The 25,927-nt window shown below is 43.7% G+C and overlaps 1 protein-coding gene across 3 annotated transcripts; it reads left to right on the top strand.

Annotated features, from left to right (window-relative positions):
* Positions 1 to 1,567: 1,567 nt before the first annotated feature.
* On the top strand, positions 1,568 to 25,897 carry LOC120451320 (octopamine receptor beta-1R). 3 transcript variants are annotated; one of them, XR_005616370.1, is made up of 9 exons: positions 1,568 to 1,714; positions 15,682 to 16,262; positions 18,807 to 19,004; positions 19,122 to 19,293; positions 20,367 to 20,503; positions 20,577 to 20,759; positions 21,004 to 21,157; positions 21,292 to 21,501; positions 22,721 to 22,852. XR_005616370.1 is itself a non-coding variant. In XM_039634891.1 (8 exons), exons 2-8 carry the CDS (start codon positions 15,829 to 15,831, stop codon positions 22,985 to 22,987), a joined length of 1,545 nt encoding a protein of 514 aa, XP_039490825.1. In that variant the 5' UTR covers positions 1,568 to 1,714; positions 15,682 to 15,828; the 3' UTR covers positions 22,988 to 25,897. The 3 variants fall into 3 exon arrangements, 2 of the variants coding, with proteins under 2 accessions (XP_039490825.1, XP_039490826.1); XM_039634891.1 differs by lacking the exon at positions 21,292 to 21,501 and having other exon boundaries at positions 22,721 to 25,897; XM_039634892.1 differs by lacking the exons at positions 1,568 to 1,714; positions 21,292 to 21,501 and adding an exon at positions 3,597 to 4,157 and having other exon boundaries at positions 22,721 to 25,897.
* Positions 25,898 to 25,927: the final 30 nt, after the last annotated feature.

Raw genomic sequence — 25,927 nt, forward strand, 5'->3', positions numbered from 1 at the left:
GCAAAAGGTTTATTTTTATCTTTGGCGGCAAAACTACTTACAGCGAATGATGGTTTATCTTGACACACAATTTTAGGACTCTAATTAACCTAGCTCCTCTGCGACGACATCCCTACTAAACCATTGAGCCGAAGAGTATAATAAAAGCTGAGAAGGATTAGGAAGCTTTGCAGGAAGAGAAGGGATGATTAGGAACCGCACCTAATAAATGGACAAGGTACTTAGTAAAAAGTACCTTCAGATTATAGTGAAGTGTTGGATCAAATTGCTAATAGCATTGCCTGTGCTATAATATAAGGATATTTACTTTATATTCTTAAATCAATTTAATGGGTTACGTTTGCAAAGGTACCAAACACCAAAGTAGGTACACTTACCTACACCTGACTCATCTCTGACCAGAAAGAAGATGTTTACGACCCTGCCCGCTGTGCATGCAACCTGGAAAGGAGACGGAGAGTCCGGCGGAGAAAGCTGAGATGTCGACGGCATCGCCCACGCCTCAGATAAAAGCGTCCAAGAAAACTTTCGCCCGCCGCCGGAAAGGACACGAAGCAACAGTAGAGCAGTAAGCCAAGCCAACAGACACGGTGTGTGTGTGTGTGTGTGCCACATGTATGGGTTGCATGGAGCTGTCTATCTGCGCTTAAGCCCGCTCCAGGTTATGTGTGTGTGTATTAAATGGACATAAAAAGCTGGCCAGGAATGTCAATGCCTGCCTGGTTGCTTGGTGGCCTGGCACGGCTTATGGCTTGGTAGCACAAAAGTGAGCAGCTCACAGATGCACAGATAAGCAAGTAAACAAATTAATAAAAGACAAATAATGAAACAAGACGGAAACACGAGTCATAAATTAAATACCAACAGCGAAAATTACCTATCCAAATGGCGACTCGAAAACTCGAGACGAACGCGAAAGTGTCCTCTTTGCGTTGTGGCTGTCAATTTTTCGTAGCATACACACAGGCGCGCGCCATCAGCCAAAAAAGTTTGGTAAATGAAAGAAGCTCGGCCTGGCCAGTAGGAGCATGAGCAACTGGGTGCCAGTACGAATAATCTACTAGCGATTTATTTCTGACGGAGACGGAGACGGTGACGGAGTCGGAGTCGACTCCGCTGCCCCAGCTGCTATTTTGGTAACTTCTTTTATACACAAATACCCACAGAATGAGGGGCATGTTGGGTTTTAGGAAAGAAAAATATGCAGAGGCATCTTCCTAGAAATGAAACATTTGATATAACTGTTTGAAATTGATATGTATTTTATGTATGAATTTATTCAACTATTATTATAATAAACATCGAGTAAGTCTAGTTATGCGACAGTTCCTTGAAGTAGCCAGCGAATTTGGGAATACCCTGGTGACTTTAAGGAATCCAGTAGTCGGGTCACTCGGCCGTGGCATTCTTTCTTGTTCATATTTCTAATTCTGCTTACTTTCAGGCAACAACGATGGATCCGACGGATGGAGGACGACGACGCAGTCGCTCGGATTCGCCGTCGCTTTCGGTAGGCAGCCGTGATGGGTACTCGGCTCCTGGTCGGCAGCCGCAGTCGTGCGTTGTCCTTTGCTGCTGTCGGTTGTGTCCGCGCTATCCGGTGACTGTATCCTCCAGTGGTTATCCTGAATCAGAGCCCTCGACTTTCTCGGAGCCAGCTCCTCGGCAGCACACACCTGTGCGCTATCGCCCTCCACTGACGACGACGAGTAACGTAAGCAAATTTGCACGTAAATTGCGCTAAATTATCTTACAACACAGCAGAAATTTGCCTGGCGCGGATTTCTTTGCGTGTGCCAGTGCCCTCCAATCCACTCCACATCGAATCCTCTTACTGTTCACCCCAAGGGGTGTGTGGTGGAGGGCAGGAGGAACACGAAATAACCGCAAAGTGTTTTACAACTTGAAGGCGTTAAGTTGGCCATCCTGGGCCTTCCAAGTTTTCCATGTCCCATCTCGCGGCTCTGGGGCCACAATGGCAAACAAAAATCTGTGTAAGCAGCTTTGCTGGCGGCTCGGTGCAGAAATGAAAAAAAAAATATGAAAAACTTGCTAGCCATCAGCTTGTCAACGGTTTGGGGTCCTCTTTTTTTCCTAGTTGCCTTATTGAATTTTAAAGATCGCGAAGTATGCCGTTTTACATGCATAATGAGGCCACTATAGTGGCTATAGCCTACGAAGGGCTAGGAAAGTGAAAACGCGATGGCATGGCAGGAACATAAATTAAAACTTTGCCTTTTAACTCTATTAACAACTTAGTGTGCGGAAGGCAAAAAAAAAAAAAAACAGTGAATGTTATTTACTATTTTTAATGGAAAGTTATTTTTAATTACCTACTCAAACTAGCACTAATTAGCGCTACTTTTTAACATTCCGTGTTTGCACAAAGTTCGCGGAATTAATCCAGGCTATAAAGTCAACGGTGGATTAACATAATTCTGCCATAATAATTAAATAATTATTGGATTTTCAGCTTGCACTTCCAGAATTAACCATACGAAATGTCTTGATCTTGACTGTTTGTTTCTCAGCAATTACAAATGATGCTAACATTTTCTTTAATCAAGCAACAAATAAAGTACAGCCACTTAATTGAATGAAAATAAATAGGCTCTTCATACAAGCAAAAGCACTTCAAGTGCTGTCTTGAATTTGCAGGGCTACATGTGGCATACTTTCCATAAGATATCCCCAGGGCGTCCACGGATCTCGCCAGGATTCGCGTTGATGTAGGCTCTTATGCTCCACTCGGCGGTTCAGCGAACTGTGCCCAAGGTCCTGGCACTTGTCAGCGGGAGGGATTACTCCGTCCGCGCTGCTTGGCTGCCCACATTTCATTGTTTGTCAGCATTTACATGTCCTTTTTCCCCGGACGCTCCCGCTGTTAATGTGTGTGTGAGTAATGGCCGCGACATTTTGTTGTTTCCTTGTTAGCCACGCATAAATTTTAATAGTTTTCCTATGCTCCAAGTGGGCCGCCCCCCGCTTTCTCCCACTCGCCACCAACTTTCACCTGCCCACGTGGGCTACGCTTGGTCGCTTGGTCGCTTGGTTTCGAGTGGCTTAAAATAAAGCCCGGAATGCCGAGGAGCTTATCCTTGCCTTGAGCTGTTCAAAATGGAATTATTAATATTTCACGTACCGAAATATAGACATGACCGACTGAAAATGCCTTCCACACACGGCTGGTGTTGTGCGGTTTGTCCTCCCAGCTTTCGCCCACTTTCTCCCACTTTCTCTTTTTTCATACACATGACGGTTGTTTATTCGCGCATCACGACTCGTGGGCCTGTTTAATCATAACGAAATGCGATTCACCTATACATACATATACATATATGAATACATGTGTATACATAAAATGCGGAGGAGGTGCGTGTGTGTGGGCCTGGATTTCCATTAGCGCATTTCATTTTAATTAAACTGGCAACTGTCACGTAGTCGATCGATTTGTTAGGCATTAGGGCAGTAATTTGGTTTCCAGCCCATTCCACCGCCCACGACGACATTATACTTAGCTTTTTTGATTTGTCTTACCCAACTATGAACAAGAAGTTGATAAAGTAAACTTTTCGAAAAAGTTCAAAAGTTTTTCGGCAAATTGCGGTCGTCCAACAGAAATATGTACACTCACACACACGCGCGCATACAGGACGAAGGCAACTTTTCAGGATATACTTTGTCCAACTACAAGTGGAATTTGTGGCCACAATTTCAATATTAATTTCAACCCTCCACCTGAGAAGGAAAATCGGAAAAGGGCAAGGGCAGGCAATTGAATTTTTCGAAAAATACCTGGAAGCTCAGACTGACCCAGATCGCAAGGATATCGCTCAGCAATGTGTAAACTGTCTTAACGAATTAGTTGCCATAATATTTCGTATTTTACTGGCAACAAAACGGTTTGCATAGTTCGGCAAAAGTTTTCGGGTGTTCTCCCCAAACTCTTCAACTCAGTCTTCAACTCAGTCTTCGGGTCTGACTCTCAATTAAACGCATTTTAAGCGTTATGTGCTGCAAAAGTTCTGTGGCAAAGTACTTATGTGTCGAGAAAAGACGGATGGAGCGGAGGGAGGTCCTCAGAAAGTTTTTCAATCGATGCCATAAAAGCAGCACCAGGCAATTAATGCCCCCCAAAAAGGCAGGAAAACTAAACTGTGAGTGGAAATTGGCGTGTTTGTCTGCGATTTTTGTTGCTGCCTTTGTTTCTGGCCCCAAAATGAGAAGCAGCATGGGCATGGGGGGCATCGTCTGCTTTTGAAGTAGTTCATTAAGTGATTGTTTGATTGATGGCTCATCTGCGTCTGATTTGATTTTCATTGCCCGATACCGCACTTTGTTTGGACTTTAATTGGCCAACTGAACAAGGCTAACTAAGCGGATAACTGGGCTGTTTATCGGGTGAACTAGCTGTTAATAATAGCCCGGCCATCGGGGTCACCTATAGATATTCGACCTTGAGAGCTCACTCACTGCATCCCCTTGCAACGGGAAAGAGAGCTCGTTGGTCGGTTATGATTGATGACCTGGCTGGAAATAAATTGGAGTGCGTTATTAATAAGCTTATGGTGCTTAATGGTCCTTTGTCTCCAATTTGATTGAATGGCATTTCAATTATCCTGTTCAATTGAAGGTAGACGTTGAGTGTTAAAACGATCGAAAGGATAATTGGAAAACTAACTGCAAGCGGGCAGGAATGCTTTTAAATTGAAACTCAATTTTAATTCACACTGACACCATTATCAAACTCAAAGTCAGGGTTATTAATTCCTCTATGGCATTGAGGCACAAGCAGCTTTAATAGTTTTCATAGACGTATCTTATTTCTATGTATTATTTTCACATATTAATTGCCCAATATTAATCAGCATGCTATTCATCTTTCCAAATAAACATATTTAATATGGCAAATTGCAAATTGCGGCCAAACAATATTCCTAATGTCCTACTCACCCACATAATTACTCTATGTATAGTTATTCAGTGAATTTGCAGTAATTGAATCACACAAGATTAGGGAGAGACAAATCGCAATTCCAGCGAAACAACTTAATCAACTCGTCTGCCGAAAATCGAGCTACGTTACGTATACGCAGCGGATGCCCGTTGACAATGTATGCCCAACTAACTAGCTGCCAGCAAATAGACATGTACAAGGACACCGCGTGGATAAGCATGTGGATGGAAATTTGGATGGGGATGTGGATGAGTATGTGTATGTGGATGGGTGAGTGGTGAAGGCGGATGGAAGAAAGGGGGAATGGGAACCAGCCATTCATAAACACTGGCCTCATCCATTCTGGCCTGCTCACCTGTCAGCTGGAGTTTGGCTAGTCAAACGTTTGTTACATTTCGCTGGCTAAAAATACGACGCCAGATGGGAGCTTGTGTATCCACAGAGTGCAGGATGTGTTGGTGGACTGCCAGGTGGGCCACGATAGTAGTTCGCTTATCTAATTATAGCTTCATTACGACGCTGCCTGATGGAACTTGGATGGTTAAAGGATGGGGCTACCTACAACCATCAACCACCCACCGCCGAAGGACAGACGCTGCCAAGTAGGCCATGTGCAGCCCATTTGGCTCTGGCCTAGACATATTATTATCTGGCGGCCAGGCAGCTAGTTTTCCCAGCTCTCGATTCCTGCGCCTGTAAGTCCACATAATCATCGCCATCGTCATTGGCTCGTGTACTCGTGTACATTATCGCAGGCATGATAATGAACCAGCCAGCGAGAAATTGCAGCCATTAGTTGGCCCAAAAAGCTGGTAAAGAGGTCTTTTGAGTGTTTACCACTTGGGCGCTGACATTTTCTTGCTACTGCGGGAATTCTATGAAAAAAAAAAATAACGAGGCGGCAAAAAACAAGAAAAACAGAAAGTGTCGACCCTGTGATTTGATTTTATTTGATTTGCCTTCACTTTTCATGTGATTTTTCGATTCTTTTCTCTTTTTTTTTCGGCTCTTGTTGACGCTGATTGAATACAAATACAAATATAAACAAATGTCTCTCACCTGCACGTAAATAAAAGCTTTAATACATCAACAAATAATGGCATGTCTGACAGTCACCTCGATACCCGGCCCTCCTCACATCCGTTTCCGCTTACCTTTTTTGTATACTCCTATACTCGTATACTCGTATATTGTTTTTTCTTGTTTTATTTCGGTTCTGCCACTGCCACGTTGGCAGCAGCGGCAAATTCGATTTTCAACATTTTACACTTTGATTTCGTTGCCGCTGTCCTTGTCATTATGTGATTTTGGTATTTTGCTAAAAAAAAACACACACACAATGGGAACAATCGAATGGCTTGGAGGGAGAGATTCTTAGAAGGAGCCGCCTTGAAAAATTCCCCGTAGAGCATTCGACTTTAATGGCGTTCAAGGCTCGAGGTCCTGAGTATATTGACATGTTATGATGCGTGGCCGAGCTTCCTCATGCCTTGAAAAGGCGTTTATGTGGACCCACCCATTTATATACTCATACACACTCTGCGTGCCTGGCCTGCCAACAGGAGCGGTCCTTTGTCTCCAGCTCCTGCCACTGCCACGTCCCGTTGCAATATGCCCCTCTTATATTAATTCAATCACTTTGGTTGCATGCTCCGCTTTATGGACAGTCCTCGGATCATCAAACTCTCGCCTTTTGACCTTTACGGCATTTGGAAGGTACAAATATACACGTATATACTCGTATTCGGCTGTAACGCATTTATGGCTTTCAGTTCAGTTCGGTGATGAAACTTTAAATTTCCTTCCTTTGGTCCTGCTCCAAGGAAATCGTTCCCAAGTCGTATGGCAGACAAAGGGACAGGCCATAAGCCTGCTGGGATGTATCTATATCTATATTTATCCTTATTGCGGCGGATGCTGAGGCTGCTGAGGATGCTGAATCCAAAGCTGAGGATGATGCCGCCGTTGTCTGTATTGTTTCTTGTCAGCTTGAATTTTTCGTGATTTTTCATGTGTCTGTCAGCAGAATAAAAAGCTCCTCTCCTTTCTTCTGTCTTCCTTCTCCATTTCCCCGTTTAGCCCTGAGTTTTCACACAGAATATCCGAGCGATGGCCCCCAAGCAATCTGCGATTGAGTGGGGGAATCCGAAATTCGAAATCCGAATGGGACGAAGATGACCTTTGCCAACAATCGGTTTCCATTTCCAAATCGCATTATATATGCTGCACCAATAAAAGTTAAATTGTCCTCCGAATGTCCTGCGAGAGGACACCGATATGGGTATGGGATTTCATATTTGTCTGCTTAATATTTCAGCGTGACCGTCAAAAGGACATCGCTGGTAATCCGAAAAGGGACTCCCAATGCGGTTCATCAAAAGCTGGTTTTTCTGTTTTTCTGCTTTTTCTGTGCGGCGGAATAAAAACGAAATTAGACTATGTGTGCAGCAGCGAGTTGATTGAATCCAGAATTGAGTTGACACTGTGCAAACTTTTCGCAACCATAATTCATTCAATTTGGCCAGCAAACTCTTGGTAACGACTGTAAATCATTTATTGAAATGCATTTCTTTGTGGGGGAAAGTTTAACAAGTTTTTAGTCGCCTAGCGTGCGAAATAATTGATGATTCTGGTTTTGCTTTCCGTTTGCAAATAACATGTCAGTTTCTCAATGAAAAACATAGAAGATAATAAGGTCATGTGAGTGGTGGGCTCCACTTTCCATTTAATATGTTTTCGATTACATTTCAATATGTATTTTTGGACACTGAACTTTGGCTCACTTATTAAATGTTTATTTATGGCCAACATGCGTGGTCCGGTCTCCCAGCACGTGCCACTTGAAACTGTCTGGGAAAAAAACCAAAGCACAATATGGGTTTAATATAAAAAATTGAAATTTAATACTTACATATCTCTTCTTAAAGTCGAAGTTGAACTTTGGAAAAACTTATTTTATTGAATTTCCATTACGTTTTATGTTTATGTTTACTTCTGACAGAGCACCGAAATCTCTAACTCAATTGGTTAAAAGTAGGTAATTGTGGCTAATGGTCCTGGAAAGTTGGCCCAACTGTCTAAGGGAGGATATCTCCCAATCAGTTGCTTACGCACACTTGGAACTGGCGCGTGTGAGCTGGATAAATAATATCGGTAGGAAATTGCTGGCATATTAGCCAGCCAGCGAAATGCCGTAAAAATGTGCTCACATTTATATACTCGAGTGTGCTCCGGTGTGCCATAAAAAGTCGCAGCCCCAAAGCAGAACAAAGCAGAGACATTCCACTCACTTGCCTGCCTACACTCAGAGAAAAATGGGTTAAGCTGGAAATGCTGCATACTAAATGCGGTAGGAGCTAAAACTTTTAAATGTGTCTTTTAACATCAAGCATTTAAACATACTTTTTAGTAGCAATTTGAGTTGGGATTTTGCTCTTGTGCAGCATACTTTTTTGGGACAGTTTCGCTGGGAGACAGAGGCACTTCGCACACAAACGCACTCACTCACTTACTCACTCCCTGGGATACAAATGCAAATGGCAATTGACTTTCAATGCGGACGTATTGGGTGGCCAGGGAGCGGAAGGCACAGGGACGGACGGACTTGGGAACTTGGGCGCAGAGCACAATGTCAAATTCAATCGCCAGCGAAGGTCGCGCACTTGGCATGAAAAGGCCGGAGCCAAAGTCAAAGTCAAAGCTGAAGTAGAAGCACAAGCAGCACCGAAAGCCATCGACCAGCGACATTGAGTATCGACTTAGGTGAGTGACTCCGCCGGAGACGGGGAACCAGAAAGCCGTGGAGATGAGGAGAGCCGGGCCGTGCCATGTACGTGATTTCATGCTAATTGTTTGGGCATTGCAGCGACGGCAGTTGGAGCAGAAGTGGGCACTTGGGCCAAAGTTTGCATAGCCAGTGCTAGCTATTCTGTTCGAAATTTGCAACTCTTTGGCAATTTAGCGCTTCGTTTGTCAATGTCGTCTGAGAAAGTTTCCAATTGTCGTCGACTTCTCGGGGCCATGCAATTAATTAACGCAAACTGCCGGTCGCCCGTTCGCCTGGCAAAGTTTTTATTTGGACAACACACATTGGAAGGTGGAAGGTGGAAGCAGAGGGCCCATCTAATCGCTGAAGGTCTTGGCTGCTGGTTGCTCAACTGGCAGTCAGTTCAGAGGAAACGGAAGGCAGACAAAACCAAGACCAAGTGCTCGTGCCAAGAGCAGGATGCCTCCTGGCTCACCTGCCATCCCCCCATCGCCCCACCTGCCCACGTGCCTGAAACAATCAGCACAGAAAGTAACAACAATTGAGCAAAATACTTTCCTGTGTTTTTACTTTTTGCCAGCTTTTTCGTTTTACTGTACCCCTTTTACATTTTTCCCCCATTTATTTTTTCTACTTTTTGCCTTGCCAAAAGCAGCAAAACTACAACAATGCCCTCTCCAGGATGTTTGTGTGTGTGTGTGTGTGTGTGTACGGGTGCTTGTGTCCTTGATAAGGATGCATCTTTTCTATTGTTAGCTTGGCATTTTGAAAAATGTTCTCAACGTGTAGCTAGCACTCTCTCCGGTGCCTCTTTTTGCTCAGCTTGAAAGCCAGCGGCTTTTGAAGTATGTGTGTCTGCCTATGTAACATGACTGCACGTGCTCCTTCACTCTCTACAGTCTCCGGTCTCCTGTCTCCCGCCTCCTGCCTCGTGTCTCCTGAATCCTGCGTCCTTTCCGCACCCACACCTACTGCACTCGGAAATAATTTGAAATGCAAAATCATGCGGAAGGCAGGCGCAGTGCGGCAGACGCAGGATGGCTGCCACCTGCTCACCGCCAACCGTGTGGCACTTGTTGTTCTTGTTGTTCTTGTTGTTGGGGACCTAAGCACCCTCAAACACACACAAATACGCATAAACAGACGCAGACACACGCACTTGCTGAATCGCAGATAAGGCTCGTGTATGGGTTCACAGGTTCTGGGCAGTCGTGCGTAGCTTTTAGCAATTTTATACCCTGTAAAGCAAGGTAGTATAGGTGTACGACAAGCGGAGCCTTCCAATAAAACTATAAATTATCGGTATGCTTACGCAAGTGTGTCATAACAATAGTGGCGCCCAACGTGGGGCTTCACTGCTAATTGCTGTCTCTCTTTGATAGCAGCCATAATAGATAAACAGTTTGAAACTTTTTGGCAAGAGCTTAATGGTAATATACACTATTTCAGTATTGAATGGGTATGCCTATTCGGGCGCCATTCTCAGTTATGTGACAACATAGAATGCTGAATATTTTTGATGCACACAAGAAAAGAGGACCCTGTATATCAATTAAGGCGTTCCTAGCACGTTTTAGCCGTTATTTTTCCGCTTTCATGGGAGCGCCGGGTGAATTAAATTTCTTTTGTCCGCTTGTATGCGTATGCTGTAAGTCATTTCCGCCAGTTGTAAATTTATTTTAATAAAGCTGCGGTGCGTGTGAAAATGTTTGCGCCTCTTAGCTGTCAAGTGGCAGGGCAACGGTCAAAGAGACCGAAACTATGACGACCCCACCATGTGGGCAAACAATTTTCACACTTTTTGGCTTTGGCCAGCCAGCCAGTAACCGTATAAATGATATAAACAACAGCCGGAAGCGGAACGGCATGCATCATGGATCGCCATACCTCCGCTCCACGCTCAACGTGCAAATACACTGAAATATTCAAGAGCCATGGAGGATGGAGCGATGGCTCCAGGGCGATGGCGATGGGAATGGGAATGGGAGTCGGCCATGGCAATGGCACTGCATATACTGGCTGCATATTTGTGGAACATAAGATAAAACGCAGCACATGTGGGCCTGGCGCGGAAAGCAGGCAGCGAAATTAATTAAAAATTGCATAACCGCCACTTTTATGGGGAAGCTGGCACCCCGCCTGGCTAGCTGGCCAACTGACTGGCCATTGTGGAAGTGCCGGAGGTGGGGCATCTCCTTTATTTAACTTTCTTAATGTCTGACCCATTTTCCGGCTCACGAGAGCTTAATTTAATTAGCAGCCCCGCAGGCGAGCGGTTTGAAAATAGATACATTGGCCGGATATGCATGCAATAGTCCACATTCTAACAGGTGAAATCGAATCATTTCTGTATACATTGTGGTTTTTATCGAACAGAATAGTTAATCTATTTACAAATTTTCTCTGCGGCGCTTTGTGTGGTAATTCCCAATCGACAATAATTTATTTGTTATTATTTTAATAAAAACAATCAGTTGTCAAAAAAATGTTGATGGGAATAGTTAGCTATGCTTGTTAGCAGTATAAAACAGTCTTCATTTCAGCTCTGTCACCGTTTTTGGCCAAGTTATGGTAAAAATCCCAATTGAAATAATCAGGTTTTTGACAACAAATTTTTTGTTATAATTTTGATAAAAATAATCCGTTTTTTTCCGATAGCAGTAAAAATAGTTGTCCAAAACTAGAATGTCATACCTCGTTGAATTCGTAATAAAATTCCCGATCGAACGGTATCCCCAACTCAAAATTCAAATTTTGGAAATTTTTTCCAATTTTTGATGATGTTACCCCTTACAAAAAATGCGAAAATATGGCTAAAAATTATTTTAACACAGTCGGTCAAAACGTGATTTGGTTGGTTAATATGGGTAATTAGGAGAACAAAAATGTAATTCTTTTAACTTTCTGACCATTTTTAGCCAAATTATACCGAAAACACCAATCGTAAATATTGAAATTTTGGCGAAAATCGATTTTCTGTTTTTTTGCGTAAAAAAATACCAATATTTTGATCACAGCATTCGAAATAGTGTTTCAAATATGGAATGTCATACCTCGATGAGTTCGTAATTAAAATTCCAATCAAACTGCGTTTTCAGAAAAAATTCTATTTTTTTCACATTTTTTGCAATTTTTGCTATGCTATGCTTATTAGCAGTATAAAACAGTCTTCATTTTAGCTCTGTCACGAGCCTCAAAGCGCTTTTAAATATTTAATAAACTAATTAATTCCATATTTGCCTTTTCCATAAATGGCTATCAGTGGCATTTTCTATTCAAACGTTTGTTTTCCATTGTTATTTATGCGATACATTTTCCGCTCGCTCTTGACGATGTTCATTTTGTAAATATTCCGAAAAATGTGGCTGGAATTATGCAGTTTATTATTTGGCAGAAGACCACTTCGCTCAAAATCCACAGGATGAAAGGCCACGGGAGCCGCAGGACGCGCAGGACATGCTGTCGCTGTCAACGCTGCTGCTGTCAGGCCTCAAAAATGCAGACCTGAAAAATGCCAACTAAAATGCTCATCTATTTTCAGCTAAGTTTGAGTTTGTGTGTGTTCGAGTAATGTAAACCAAATATACATACACTGAGAGAAAACTTCGTTAAGTATAACTCCAAAATGTGCCTTCAAGTGAGTTGTTGTTCTAGAACGTTTACGTTCTAGAAACCCTCTGCAACTTTTACTTCCGTTCTTTCTTATTATTCACCTTTGCTTTGCTAATCTCAAGTTCAGTTGCAACATTTTCGCTAAGTGCCTAAACGAAGAATGCTACTCGAAAATGGGCAGCGCGTTGTTTTGTCGGGCTGCAATGCAAATATAGCTCGTAATACTGCAATTTAAAATGTAAATGCGAACAAGGCCAAGTCCGATGATGGCCAGCATATGAATATGTATCTGCATCTGTGTTTGTGTATCTGTGTGGGCCACAATCGAGTGGCGAGGGGAGTTGGGAGGGGGCATGGCCAGATGAATAATTGAACTTCTGCTTCCGCCTTGTCAGCCTGATTGCCTCGGGGGGTTTTTGGCGTTTGAGGGGAACGCCTTAATATATATGTTTGTTTTACTTTTCCATTTTTATTTTTCGCTTTCTCTGCTGTTTGATTTGCCAAACGGTCGACATAAACGCAACAAAGTTAGCTTTGTTTTTCCATTTCTTGGTTTTCTTGGGTTTCTTGGTTGCGGCTGACCGCCGTCGATTTATCTTTGCATATTTCCAGGCATCCAATTAGTTTCGATTCGCTGCCATTCGATTCGTTTTCCGTTTGGGTTCGATTTGTTCCTGATTTGCGGGGAGACAAGCGTTTAAGCCCGATTTCATTTCCTTGCGCCGTCTTTGTCCTGGAGCCTTTTAGCACTCAATTAAATCGCCTTTCGAAGGACATATTTATGAGACCCCACTCGCAATCTCGCATTCGCCTTGAGCCCAAATAATAAATGACTTTGTCGCGATTGGGTCACTCAATTTGAACGCACTGCGTGTGCTTAAGTGGCATCTGCGGGATTAAGTCCAAATCGATTAGCGGAAGGGATGGCAAAATAAAGACCCACTTGAAGATTTTCCGGTTCTTTGCATATATTAAAAATTAATTAAGACCCCAGTGAAAAGGGCTCTTCGAAAAGTAATTAAGGCTGACCAACGCAGAAGCGTTCAAAAACCCTAATACCGAGACCATAACCAAAACCAAATCCGTATCCAAACAAACGAAAGATTCCAAATTAATTCTATTTTTTCTGAGCTGGGTGGGGCCGAGAGCAAACATCAACGCTTGTGGCTTGGGCCAAGTCGCTCAGCTGTAAACAAACAGAGGCAAACTCAAATAAGGCAAGCATCAGTAGGAATAAATAACTAACAAGCCAAAGTTGCTCCCAAACTCCCAGAGCTCACTGCACCGTCACAATGGACCGGCGAAAATAAATCACATCCATTCACAATGCGAGTGGAGCGTGGCATGTCCTGTGGCCAGGACCCATCCACTTGTTCATACAAAAGTCCAGCCATTCAGCCAATTTTTGATCTGTGGTCGCTGTCTTTAATATCTTTATTTGAGGTGCTTATTGATTCAAATTGCAATTGAATTGGAAGCTGCATTAGAAAGCTGTGCTTAATGACTGTATCGTATGCTTGGCCAACTTTGAAAGCTTAAATGAAGAGAGGAGAAAAGGTAAAGATGCTGGCTTACCAAAATATATTTATATTTAAAAATTACGTTGATACACACCGGGCTGTGAGTGATGTATTGTGATTCATTCCCCAGGCCCTCGATGCTCAGCCAGCCAAAGCCGAGACCCGGGACTCCGACTTGGCATTGTTGTGGAGCATTGTCAATGCGTTTGACAAAAGCACTTGTTGGCGGCGCGAGGGGAAAAGCTGGAGGGGAAAGCTGGAAAATGGTTGGATGGTGCGCGACCTACGAGCCTTTTCAATTTGTTGTCCTTTATTGATTTAAAGTTCACTCCAGTCGCGGTCGCTTTGTTGGCGAGTGTCGTTCGCACACAAGCCACATAAAACTCATTTCCCCGAAGGTGCGCCTGTTGAAAGGACCCAACATACTCGCATAGTAAGCCATATACCATATAGCAGGGCCATATGTATTTGGCGCACGCAAATAAACACACAGTTTCTCTGCTGACACTCGTACTTTGTTGGCCAGAGTTTACTTTCTTTGCCCTGCCCGACATGGGAATTACACGTTGGGATCGCAGGATGGGGCTCATAAGCACTGGTCCCCCCAGATCAAATGGGAAACTGTAGCTCCGGGGCACTGGCAATCAAGAAATGGGAGGTGTGCATACGGGCACGGGCTGGCATCGATTACCAGGCAAATTGCAAAATAAATGTACATAATTTCAAAATTGACATTTGCTAATGATAAGCCTCTGCCTGATGCTGATGGTGATGCTTAAATATGGCCAAAACTCCAGGGCCCAGAAGGAGAGATGCCCAGAGCAGCTGCCATCCGGATCCGGAATGGAATGAGTTGGAATTTGGGCAGCAGATGGCGTTGTCGCAAAAGGAAGGAAGCTAAATTTCGCTGGGTACCAAACGGAAATTTCCTCCCACGGCTCAGAAATTGAAGCTGTTTATGGTAAATTAAACCAATTGAGTGGGATTACGTTTTGCGCCACTACAACGCCCCACTTCCCACCTCCCTTCGACACCCCGAAGTGTTTCCAACTGGGTTTCAATTTCAGTGTCTGGCCGAGCCTGCGGCTAACGAAATTTATATACCCATACAATACAATGCCATCAAAGCCACAAGGTGTTTATGGGCTTAACTCCGGGCCCTGATTCCGCCTACTTGGCTGCCTCGCCTCCCAGATTTGGATTTGCATGTGCCACGATTTGGGGCATGCGGCTGACAAGGCGGCTGAGAAGGCGACTGAGAAGGCGGATAGAAGACAAATAGCCAGCACGTTGCGGCTCATTTGGCTGTCACAACAAATGCCGAATTGATGCAAATGTAAATGTATTCGATATCCAGGAACGCGTCGGCGGAATCCCAAGCAGATGTCAAAATATGAATACACGCCTTAGGAAATACTCTCTAAACTTACAATAACTCACCGGCAAAGCTTTTTTTCACTCGCTGTTAGTCAGCAGAAATTTTAGATTGCTTCCTTTAAAGATCGGCTTCTCTTTAACTTTGAAGAAGATTTTTATTTATTTCCCCATTTTATGTTGCACTGAGACCCAGTTTCCCAACGTAATTGATAAGCGAAAAACAAAACAATTTAAAAATTCATTTTTATTTCAGAATCAAACACAAATAAAAAAATAGGTTTTCCACCAGCAGTTAAGCTGCTTCTATTTGTATTTTGCTTTATTTAAGCACTTGGCAAATACAAATGTGCAAATACCACTTTTCTTTCCACAAACTGGCTTACAAACTGCTGTTGGCCAGCTCATAAATAAATGGCAGACAATAAATCGAGTTTCTTTTTCAATTGCAGGGTTTGGCAAACGAAACGATTGGCAATAATACCAGTCATCAGAACGAGAGCAAATGTCATACGGCATGTCGTCCCTATTCCGTGTCATAAGTGCGACACTTGGAGCTGGAAACTAATAGCCCACTGACAAACTAAAAGCCCATTACCATGACGCTGCTGCAGAGACTCCAGGCCATGTCGGCCACCACGACCAGGACAATACTGGAGGGCAGTATCAGTAGCATCAGTGGCATCAACAGCATCGGTGGCGGGAATGAGGCGCCGCTGGCGAGTAAACTACCCGTTCTGGAGGAGTCCGGCTCGCATGCCAGATATTTGAAATTCATTGCCGACGGGCTCATCGACGAGGGACTGGGCAGTGCGGTGGGCAGTGGGAGCAGCATCGCCATATCCGTCGAAGACGTGGTCGCCGGACAGACGCAGGACATGCAGGCGAGCGAAGGATCCACCGACGACGCCGACGGCAGTAGCCATCTGGCATTAGTCTTCGTCAAGTGTTTCATTATTGGTTTCATCATACTGGCCGCCATCCTGGGCAACATGCTGGTGATTGTGTCCGTCATGCGGCACCGGAAATTGCGGTGAGTCCCTAGCCATTGTGCGTTCCACCAACATCCGTTGGTCAGGACATGTGTGTGCTCATATGTCTGCGTTTCATTAATTTGCCGCCATGAATCAGGTGACATTTTCCCTTTTTGTGCCTTGGTTTCGATTTCGTTGTGTCCATTTGGCAGGCATCTTTTAACTGCAAGTTATTCAGATAATAATTGAACAAAGCATTGAACGTCAACATCAAAACATTAGTAAGCAAATATTAAAAGAGCCCTTAAATTCCGCCATTGTTTAAGCTAAATTGCCTGAGCTGTAACCTGCCACATTGTCCACGAATCGCGGATATTGTAGCTGTCAAGGACATGACTTGTGCCCCCCATTTCTTTTATTTCTTTGTTTGCTCCTTTTTGCCGAGCGATTTTGTGCGATTTGACCGCGCTCGGCTTAACGAGTAGCTACCTCCTTTTTGTGCGGCCATTAATTTGTCATCATTTATCATATTTTCCATCATTTTTGCGTGTCAAGCGCACAGAACTCATCTTGTCCGCCCACCGAACACTTCTAGGGGGCGTGGCAGGTTGGCTAAGTTAAATGCTAGATACGTGCGTAATTACATTAGAAATGTTAATAAGGGGAGAGCATAAAAATATTGTTGCCTACTTACGGGGGCAAAAATGCCATTGGCATTTACTTTATGTGCGGCCATATAATTTGTCAAATTTATGAATTGGGCGCCGCCACCTTCACATGAGATATGACCACGTGGGCGGTTGAGGGATTTGCAGGTGGTAGCAAGGTACGTACGTGTTTCAGTCGCAAATTCAAAAGCCCAACACCGCTGGCATTTAAGGAACCCCAACATAAAACACTTGGAGCGAGGCGACAATGGTGTAACCTAACCCCGGGACATTCAATGTCAAGGCGCAGACTATTAAAGCAGCCCCGGGAAAACGTCTTCCACTGTCATTGCCGTATTCATTTCGCCTTGGAACCAGCCAACGCACACCTGACATTTGTGGCTGCCACCGAGAATGAGGATGGGGATGAGGATGGGCAGGGGGATGAGGATGGGCAGGGGGATGAGGCTCATTTAGCCTACCAGGGACAGGCAATTTGGGACCTGACCCTGACTACGTCTATGCCATGTTGGCATTGCGTTGCCGTTTTTATCTCAACTGCCGTGTGCCAGCATCTTTTTCATTATTGTTGGGCTCATTGTCATGTGCGTTTTCCGCACCATTTTCACCTTTTCCGCCTCGCTAGGCAGTTTAAATCATCATGGCAAATTAGACTTAATTACGAAACAACATGTATTCCCACTTAGGTCCCATGCTACATCCCCACCATCTCAAATCCTTGTGACCCAGCAGAGTTAGGTAGCTTTTTTCATGTCCTGGATAAGCCATATGGACGACAGTTGTGCGACTTGTTCACGATTGGCCACGCAACTTAAATTATTCATGTCACACGAATCGATAAATTGGGTGACAAATTAAAGACAAATTAAAGATCAAGTACAAGAAAGCGTTTCTCCTCACTTTTCCTATTAATTAGAGCTTTCCAGGAAGTCTGCCTGCCGAAAGTGCCGACTCATAATTATAATCAAACTTGACACCCAAGAAGTTTCCCTTTTGCCTTTCATTCCCACGCAGCCACTATGTAATCGGCTTTTGGGTAACGCCTCAATAACATTTTCGTGTTGCCTGTGATGCGGGTATTTTGCCTTTGTACTTTTTGGGTGCTTTAAGCTTGACCCAAAAAGTCGACCTTTCAGAGCGTCAGTTTGTGGCCGTAATTAGGTTTGTGGGAGGTGGCTCAATGTCCTTGTGAAATATGGCATAATGGCGAGTGATTGTTAACGAGTTTAATAGATATAGGCCGGATACAAACGAAAATAATATCCATGATTCATGCAGCTTAAGAAGTTCGCATCCAAAGTTCGTTCATTCCAAAGTTTATCATGCACATTAAACCACTTTGTCTGAAGGCGAAACTTTCATTTGCAAAGTTGTGGAGACGTTATGGCTTTAAATTTGAATTCCGACCGCCCATTCGGTTGTATGCGGTTGTATCTCCGGAATGGGGTTATGTACGCCTGATTGTTTGGAAATCAGTACGGACGACCGATAAACGCATTTGCTGCTCCACATTGCGTATACGCCGCGTGCACCTAATTGACTTAACGTTTTGCGGTGCCACGCAACGTTGATGATCGCTGGTGGAAGTTGCGGTGGCGTTAAGCTAATTATTAATTAACCCATTAAACAATGAAATCCACTCAGAGCAGCGACGTTCCGCACATTAAACGGCGGTCGCACGCGGCGTATGCGCAATATGGGCACCAAAGTTTCCAACTCAAGTTGGACAGAAATCCGATGGAACGATTAGCGCTCCAAGCTCTGAGTGACTTGAAAGCTTAATGCACAAATTTAATTAGAGAACATGGCACTCTCAACTCCACTGGCACTCAGGCTGCCACTTTCTTCACCCATTTTTGGTTGGAAGCCACACTTCCGCCTTGGTTCCTGCTTAGTTCTAAACCAGCACTTACTCGTTCTCCGCCGCATCTACAGCATCATTACCAACTACTTTGTGGTCTCTCTGGCCGTCGCCGACATGCTGGTGGCCCTCTGTGCGATGACATTTAATGCTTCCGTCATGATCTCGGGCAAGTGGATGTTCGGATCCGTGATGTGCGACATGTGGAACAGCTTCGACGTCTACTTCTCCACCGCCAGCATCATGCACCTCTGCTGCATATCGGTCGACAGGTGAGTCCACGTTTACTTTGTCATTATGGAATAATTATACATCCTCTTAGATAGCCATCAAATTGAATAGTTTCTTCATAGCTTCTAGTGACAATCCTCTTGCTCCTTTGCCCGCAGATACTACGCCATTGTCCAGCCACTGGACTATCCACTAATCATGACACAGCGGCGCGTGTTCATCATGCTGCTGATGGTGTGGCTGTCGCCGGCGCTCCTCTCGTTCCTGCCCATCTGCTCCGGATGGTACACAACGACCGAGAACTACAAGTATCTCAAATCGAATCCGCATGTAAGTAACGTTTAATTGGACTATTAAATATAGTATTTATACAATGCCCTTACACAGATTTGTTGAGTTGGTCGAGCCGGTGTGTGCACCTACATTATTTATTCAATTTTCTTGCACATCCAACTAATAGAAAATTCTAATTTAGTTGAAACGGTATATCGACTTTGCATGCATTTTGCATGCCTTCGATGCCACGTGGGCGTCCATGTGGCAGTGGCAACCTTTGACTTTTCCCCCGACCCGTCTCAACGGAAATTGATTTATGTTTGTGTGGCTGAAGCAGTTTTACGCCTTTCAGGCTGCCAGCCGACAGGTAGCATATTTATTACTCCATTTTATTGGTTTCCTCCGCAAATACTTGGCAAGCTTCTTGGCAGCACCTCCTCCATCTACAAATATATACATTTATCTTTACATATACATATATATATGTATGTTCCTTGCCCGTCAGCAGCTGCTGCTAGTGATTTGCCCCCACCACTGCGGTTATCATTGCGCAATAAAATGCTGATGTAGAAATAAATGTAGGTAATTCCATTCCGGTTTTGTGCGCTCCCATTCAGGCTGACTTCAGCACAGGCTGTGCATAATTTTTGGCTTTCCACCTGGAGAAAGGCGCGGAACGCCTGAAATTCCTTTGCATACATTACCATCCGCGGTGGGAGGGGCTTTAATTAGTTTTACTTGTTTATGCTAATAACTGTCAGCGCGGAGCAGCCAGAATGTCCTGGCCATAAATCAGATTAGATGTCTTCTGGTGGCCTTTTGTCATGCCATCGCCGTAATGCACAGCGTAATTGAGTTTTTATTGTCGCACTTGGCATTGCAGTAATCGCATTGCCATTGCATTTGCCATAGCCATCGCTATTGCCGTTGCTCATACGCAACGTTGGCCGCCGAGAGCCGCAGTTGGCAATTGCCGAGCATTACGCTCCATTAGGGTTCGCCACTGGCATCCGACTGCATTGCTCAACGTCCATTTTGATTTATTGATAGTCGCTAATTGAGTTGCCCATCAAATCGCAACGATTTCGATTCCGATTTCGTTGCCACTCCTCCCACTTCCATTTCAGATATGCGAGTTCAAAGTGAACAAGGCGTACGCCATCGTCAGCTCGTCGATGAGCTTCTGGATCCCCGGCATAGTGATGCTGTCGATGTACTACCGCATTTACCAGGAGGCCGACCGGCAGGAGCGTTTGGTGTACAGGTAACAGCCATGCGAGTGGCCCCTCCATTTGCCCGCCGCCAATTAACTGTAATTACTGTGTGTGTACGCTTAGATCCAAGGTGGCCGCCCTGCTGCTGGAGAAGCATCTACAGATTAGCCAAATTCCCAAGCCCCGGCCGAGCATTCAGGTGGAGCAGTCGACCATCTCGACGATGCGGCGTGAGCGGAAGGCCGCCCGCACCCTGGGCATCATCATGAGCGCCTTCCTCATCTGCTGGCTGCCGTTCTTCCTCTGGTGCGTATACTTGATGTCTCAAATTGGGCAAATTATCGCTGGCACTCTAAGGATCAAGTGCTGGGAAGTTTTTAATTAACTCGGGCTTATATCGAGTAATTTGCACTTTCCATGCTACCAGTTTACTTCGAGCTTAGAAATATAACAAGGGCAATGTGGCTATTATGCACTATTGAAGTACCTACTCCAGCTACTTGAATGTGATGTGAATCTAACTCCCTACCGTTCTCCAATCAAATCGCAGGTACATCGTATCCTCGCTGTGCGATAGTTGCATCACTCCGCGCCTGCTCGTTGGCATCCTGTTTTGGATCGGCTACTTCAACTCGGCCCTGAACCCCATTATTTATGCATACTTCAACCGCGACTTCAGGGCCGCCTTCAAGAAGACCCTCAAGGTGAGTTGCCCATCAAGGGCTGGCCATCGAGTAATTTGCATATACCTTCCACTTCGACATCTTGATGGGACTTTTATTCTATTCAATTTCGCTTTGTTCGGGCATCCAAAACTGAATTCTCTGCACCACCTTAGACTTAGTACAGGGCTTCGGCAACTGCTGCAATCGCAAAGGACAGGGCCAATGCCAACGCCAACGCTACCGCTACCGCCCCCGCCTCCGCCCCCGGCACCCAATGCACAGAAGCGGCGGCGGCCACCATTTCGACAACAATATCGACTGGCAACGCGGAGGCGCCACCACCAGCGCCCCACCGAAGAGGCTCACGTTTAGCAATTATTTTGGTAGCTATTGGCATCACTGGTGCACTGAGAAAAAATAAACTAAATTTATATAGTATATCAATTTACATATCTTCCATATGTTGCAGTTGCACCACTAAGAAAGCTGCATTTTAAAGTTAAAAATCACATAGAAGTTAACTTTCATATGAAGACTTAACTTTTAAAGAGTAATATAATAAGAAAGATATGCAGCTAAGGACATTCTGTCGTGCTTTTTTCTCAGTGCAGCTCAGTGTTCCGCGGAGAGTGTAGATAGCGTAGCGTTCATATTAGTTGATTGAAATGCTTCTTCATCCACATCTACTGGTTGCTAAGCAAGAAAAATAGCTTTTCCTCTGCCTGAAGAATGGAAAACTCTGCACGTTCTTTGCTCTGCTGCTCTACAGCTCTACAGCTCTGCCTGCGCCTGCCTCTGTCTCTCTATCAGTTTCATTCTCGAGGGGAACTGCGGAATATGGTCCGTAGTGAATGAGGGGAGGGGGAGGGAGGGCTTTCAATGCTTGGGTTTCCTAATCGCTTGAACACTCTGCTTGCCACTTACCATCGTATACTACCATATACCATCTCTCTTTCCACGCACAGCTGGCGCTTACTGTGCTGGTACGTTGCCTGTGGCCCGACAAAAGCTAAGCCCGCCAAAGTATGCAACAGAATATAGAAAGCATAAAACGTAATATTTAAATTAAAACGGAACCTGCTCTTTGTATGTATGCCCACACACCACCCAGTTACACCTACACCTTCTCCACATCCACAGCCACACAAGCGTAAATGCTGTTGATGAAATGTTATTCTTTCTCTAAAAATTCTCCCTTTTATGCTGCACACTTCGACACACCAACACACACACATAGGCACATGGACGGGTCCTTGTTCGTCCCTTTTTTTATACGAATGCGCGGCCTTTCATTTCGTTTAGCATTTTTTGTCTGTGTCTGTTGTTTTTTTTTTGTTCCTTTCCCTTTAGCCTTTGTTTTCTGTGTGAAACCAAATTGTCACAGACATGTGCCGCCAGCACCCCGAAACAACAAAAAACAAAAAAAACACACACCACCCCCCTGTCGATTGTGTCGCCTGTCCCACGCGGCGTATGCTTAACCTTTGAGTGCTGTACAGTAGCGAGCTAACTCTATTAAATTATAGTACATAGCGTACTCTAACGGAAGCATGCGAGTTTAGTCCACCTACTCATTGTTGGGTATGTTCTTCTCCCCCACAGAGCCTCTTTCCCTACGCCTTCTACTTCTGTCGACGCGGCAGGGGGCGGGATGATGACCGGGATCTGGAGTTCGGCGGTCCCAGTCGCCGTGGTACCAATGGAGCCCAACGCACCGGATCCGGATCCGCCGAGATGGCCAACTGCGTCAACTCCACGGCCTCGTCGGAGATTCACATGAGCGTGATGCGTGCCCGCCAGTATGCCGTCAATGTCACACCCACCACGGACGCCCAGATGCAGCAGCTGCATCCTCTGTATACAAACTAAAAACGTAAAACACACATGGCGTATACTTGATTTCAACTCCAGTGCTTCACAACGTCTGTTCATGAGATGAGTGGCGCAGTGCACAGCAAGTGTTCTCCAGAAACCAGATTGCCAGCTTACAAATACAAATCACTCGACAAAAACATTCCTCAAAATGGCTGCTAAGAGGCTGCTAAAAAAGAATTTAACCACAAATAATAGATGAAGCAACAGCAGAAGCCACAGCAACAGCAACAATACGACAATCCCACAGATTAAAGAAAGCCTTCAAGAGCAGCAAATTGACGTGCAAAATAAATTGAAATATTATAAACGTATTTATGTAGATGTCATGGAGTCAGGAATTTCATAAAGCGATGTTTATAAATGCGCATGCAAATAGAAATATAAATTGAATGTTTGATATACGTATATGAAAAGCTAGATGTTAACCCCAAATAATTAAATATGAAATATGCATTGAAAGGTACTCTAAAACGAACCGCAAATAAAAGCTACACAAGTACGCAGTGAGAAAAAGTGTAGGTTTTAGGTCTGGTTGAACTGCTGAACTAAATCCAAATATTATTTATCTTTGCATTGAAAGGAATTCTATTGTTTTAAACTTACACTTTTACTACTATCAAGACTTCTCTACTTTCGTACATTTTATTCGACTAGCGAATAAAGACTGACACTTTTATTTTATCAGTGATTTAATAATGATTTAATTGAAACATTATGTACATACTCAAAGCACTCAGCCAGGCCTTAAATCCACTTCAAATCTCCACTAAACAATGGAAACTAATGTTAGTAGTAGCAGAGTGTTCGTATTGTTTGTAAAACTCATACCCTCAGTTCTTATAGATATAATGACAACGCTCATTTGATTCGTTAAATACATTAACATAATCTAGTTCATTGAAATACAATCAAATTATATGTGTCACAATACATAGCCAGCGAAGGGATTCACTCGCATTAAGAATACATATATTTATAGAGCCTACAGCACGACTAACATATCCATTGGGTCTTTAGCCTCAACTTTGATGTTACCCGACTCCAAGTCCCATACTATTGTTGTAGTCGAACTAGCTCTAGAGCTATATATATATTATATACGAACTATACGTGTAGCCACATATATAGTATATGTGTGTAACTTTCGGCACATGGATGCAAGTGACATTCATGAAACTCTTTTGTAATCTTTTGAGCAGGTGCTTCTAATACCCAAAATGCTTTTCTCTTGCCTCGACAATCTCAACAAGGCACAATAAAATAAATCTCCAGACCTCCAGACTTCAAGCCTGTTTAGTTGACTCTCGACTTTCGCTTTCGACTCGAAATTAGTTGAGTAGGAGATATTGTATAAGGAATATTATCAGTAACTGCCACGCCCCCTGCGCGAATTTGACACCGCCATTGCGCCCATAAATCAAAGGTGCTTCAGCGGAAAGCTGGCTAAAATTGTTTGCACAAAATATCAAATCGTTGCAAAAAGTATATATACGACATGCATAAAACGCCGACTTTTTCCTACGATTCGCAGTCATTATTTAAAGCGCCGGCTTAAGAGCTCACCGCCGTGGACAAATGAGCATCTCCCCTCTCTGTCGGCATGACTACACCCCTCCTTGTCTCGCCGCCGCCCCCCACCCCCATCGCCAAGTGGGCGTGTCAATATTTGCTTTATTTAACTCTCGACACTTTGTTTAAACTGCAGAACGCCCACGAAAAAGTTGGTAGCTAGCAGCAGCGTTGATAACATTTGAAATGTAGCCAAATATTGTTAACTAAATTAGAGTCGAACGATAAGAAGCTGAAGTACAAAATGCGAATGCTCTTTAAACCGTTTTGCTTCGACTAAAATAACTTGAATGTATTTATTTCTGGTTGCATAAGTCATTTCTTTGTTGCCACAAGTGTTTCCAGGTGCAATGCACTTTTGTAACACGAGGAAACAAATCAGTCGTTTATGTATCTCAGCAAATCAAAAATAGAACAAATATTTTCAGTATACTCGAAGTTACAAAATGTATACTTTATTAGGGGCTGTACCTCCATTTTCAATCCTATTTTCCATTATTTAATAATACCCCTCTGATTTAGGGTATTTTTTCGTGAAAGTGTGGCACGTGTCCGTTAACCACCTGGATCACAGCGGTAATAACAAAAACAGCCATAATTAACAAAAATACGATTTAGTTTAAACGCGAATTGCCATGTCAACTCATGGGAGCATGTGACTTTCGTCGAAAAAGTAAATAATTAAATAATGACAATTAGTTGAGTCGCCTAGAAAAGTACGCTGACGAGTCATTCCATGATGCAATCCCAGATAAGTTGGCGAATCTCGCACTCCATATAAATCCCATGGGTGACAATGACTTGAGCAACTATTTCTGCCAGCGAATGTTTGAAGATCTTATATGACTGATTCGTTTTATTTGGTTTTCTACGTTTTCACACCGTACGTTGCTAGTAGAAATACAAAGTACCTAAGCATATAAATCAGCTGAAAGAGGCTCAATGTTCAAACTAAACAAATCTTACGGAGCACTCGCGAAAATTGAAGCCAAACCAAATTAAAATACATTAAATGTCCAACGGAAACGCTGAGCTGAAGCTGAAGCTTATTTTGTAACACAAATACAAACTGAGTGTCTAATAATAATAATAATGGTAGTCAGATAATTGTTAAATATTGAATGTATTATGCATGTGAATAGTTGAAATCGATTCATTAAAGCGCGAAAATAAAAAGAGAATTTTAAAAGCAGACCACATAAAGGTAATTACAAATTAATGCTAAATTCATATATTCATACGTAACTCGGCCACAGGGCATTAAATATGAACCACAAATAAAAGTGACAACCAGCGGAAAATGTTAATTAACTTGTGAACAATATTTACAAACAACAAAACGTCAGATAGCACGAATCTTGTGGT

This window comes from Drosophila santomea, chromosome 3R (assembly GCF_016746245.2).
Source record: "Drosophila santomea strain STO CAGO 1482 chromosome 3R, Prin_Dsan_1.1, whole genome shotgun sequence".
NCBI lineage: Eukaryota > Metazoa > Arthropoda > Insecta > Diptera > Drosophilidae > Drosophila > Drosophila santomea.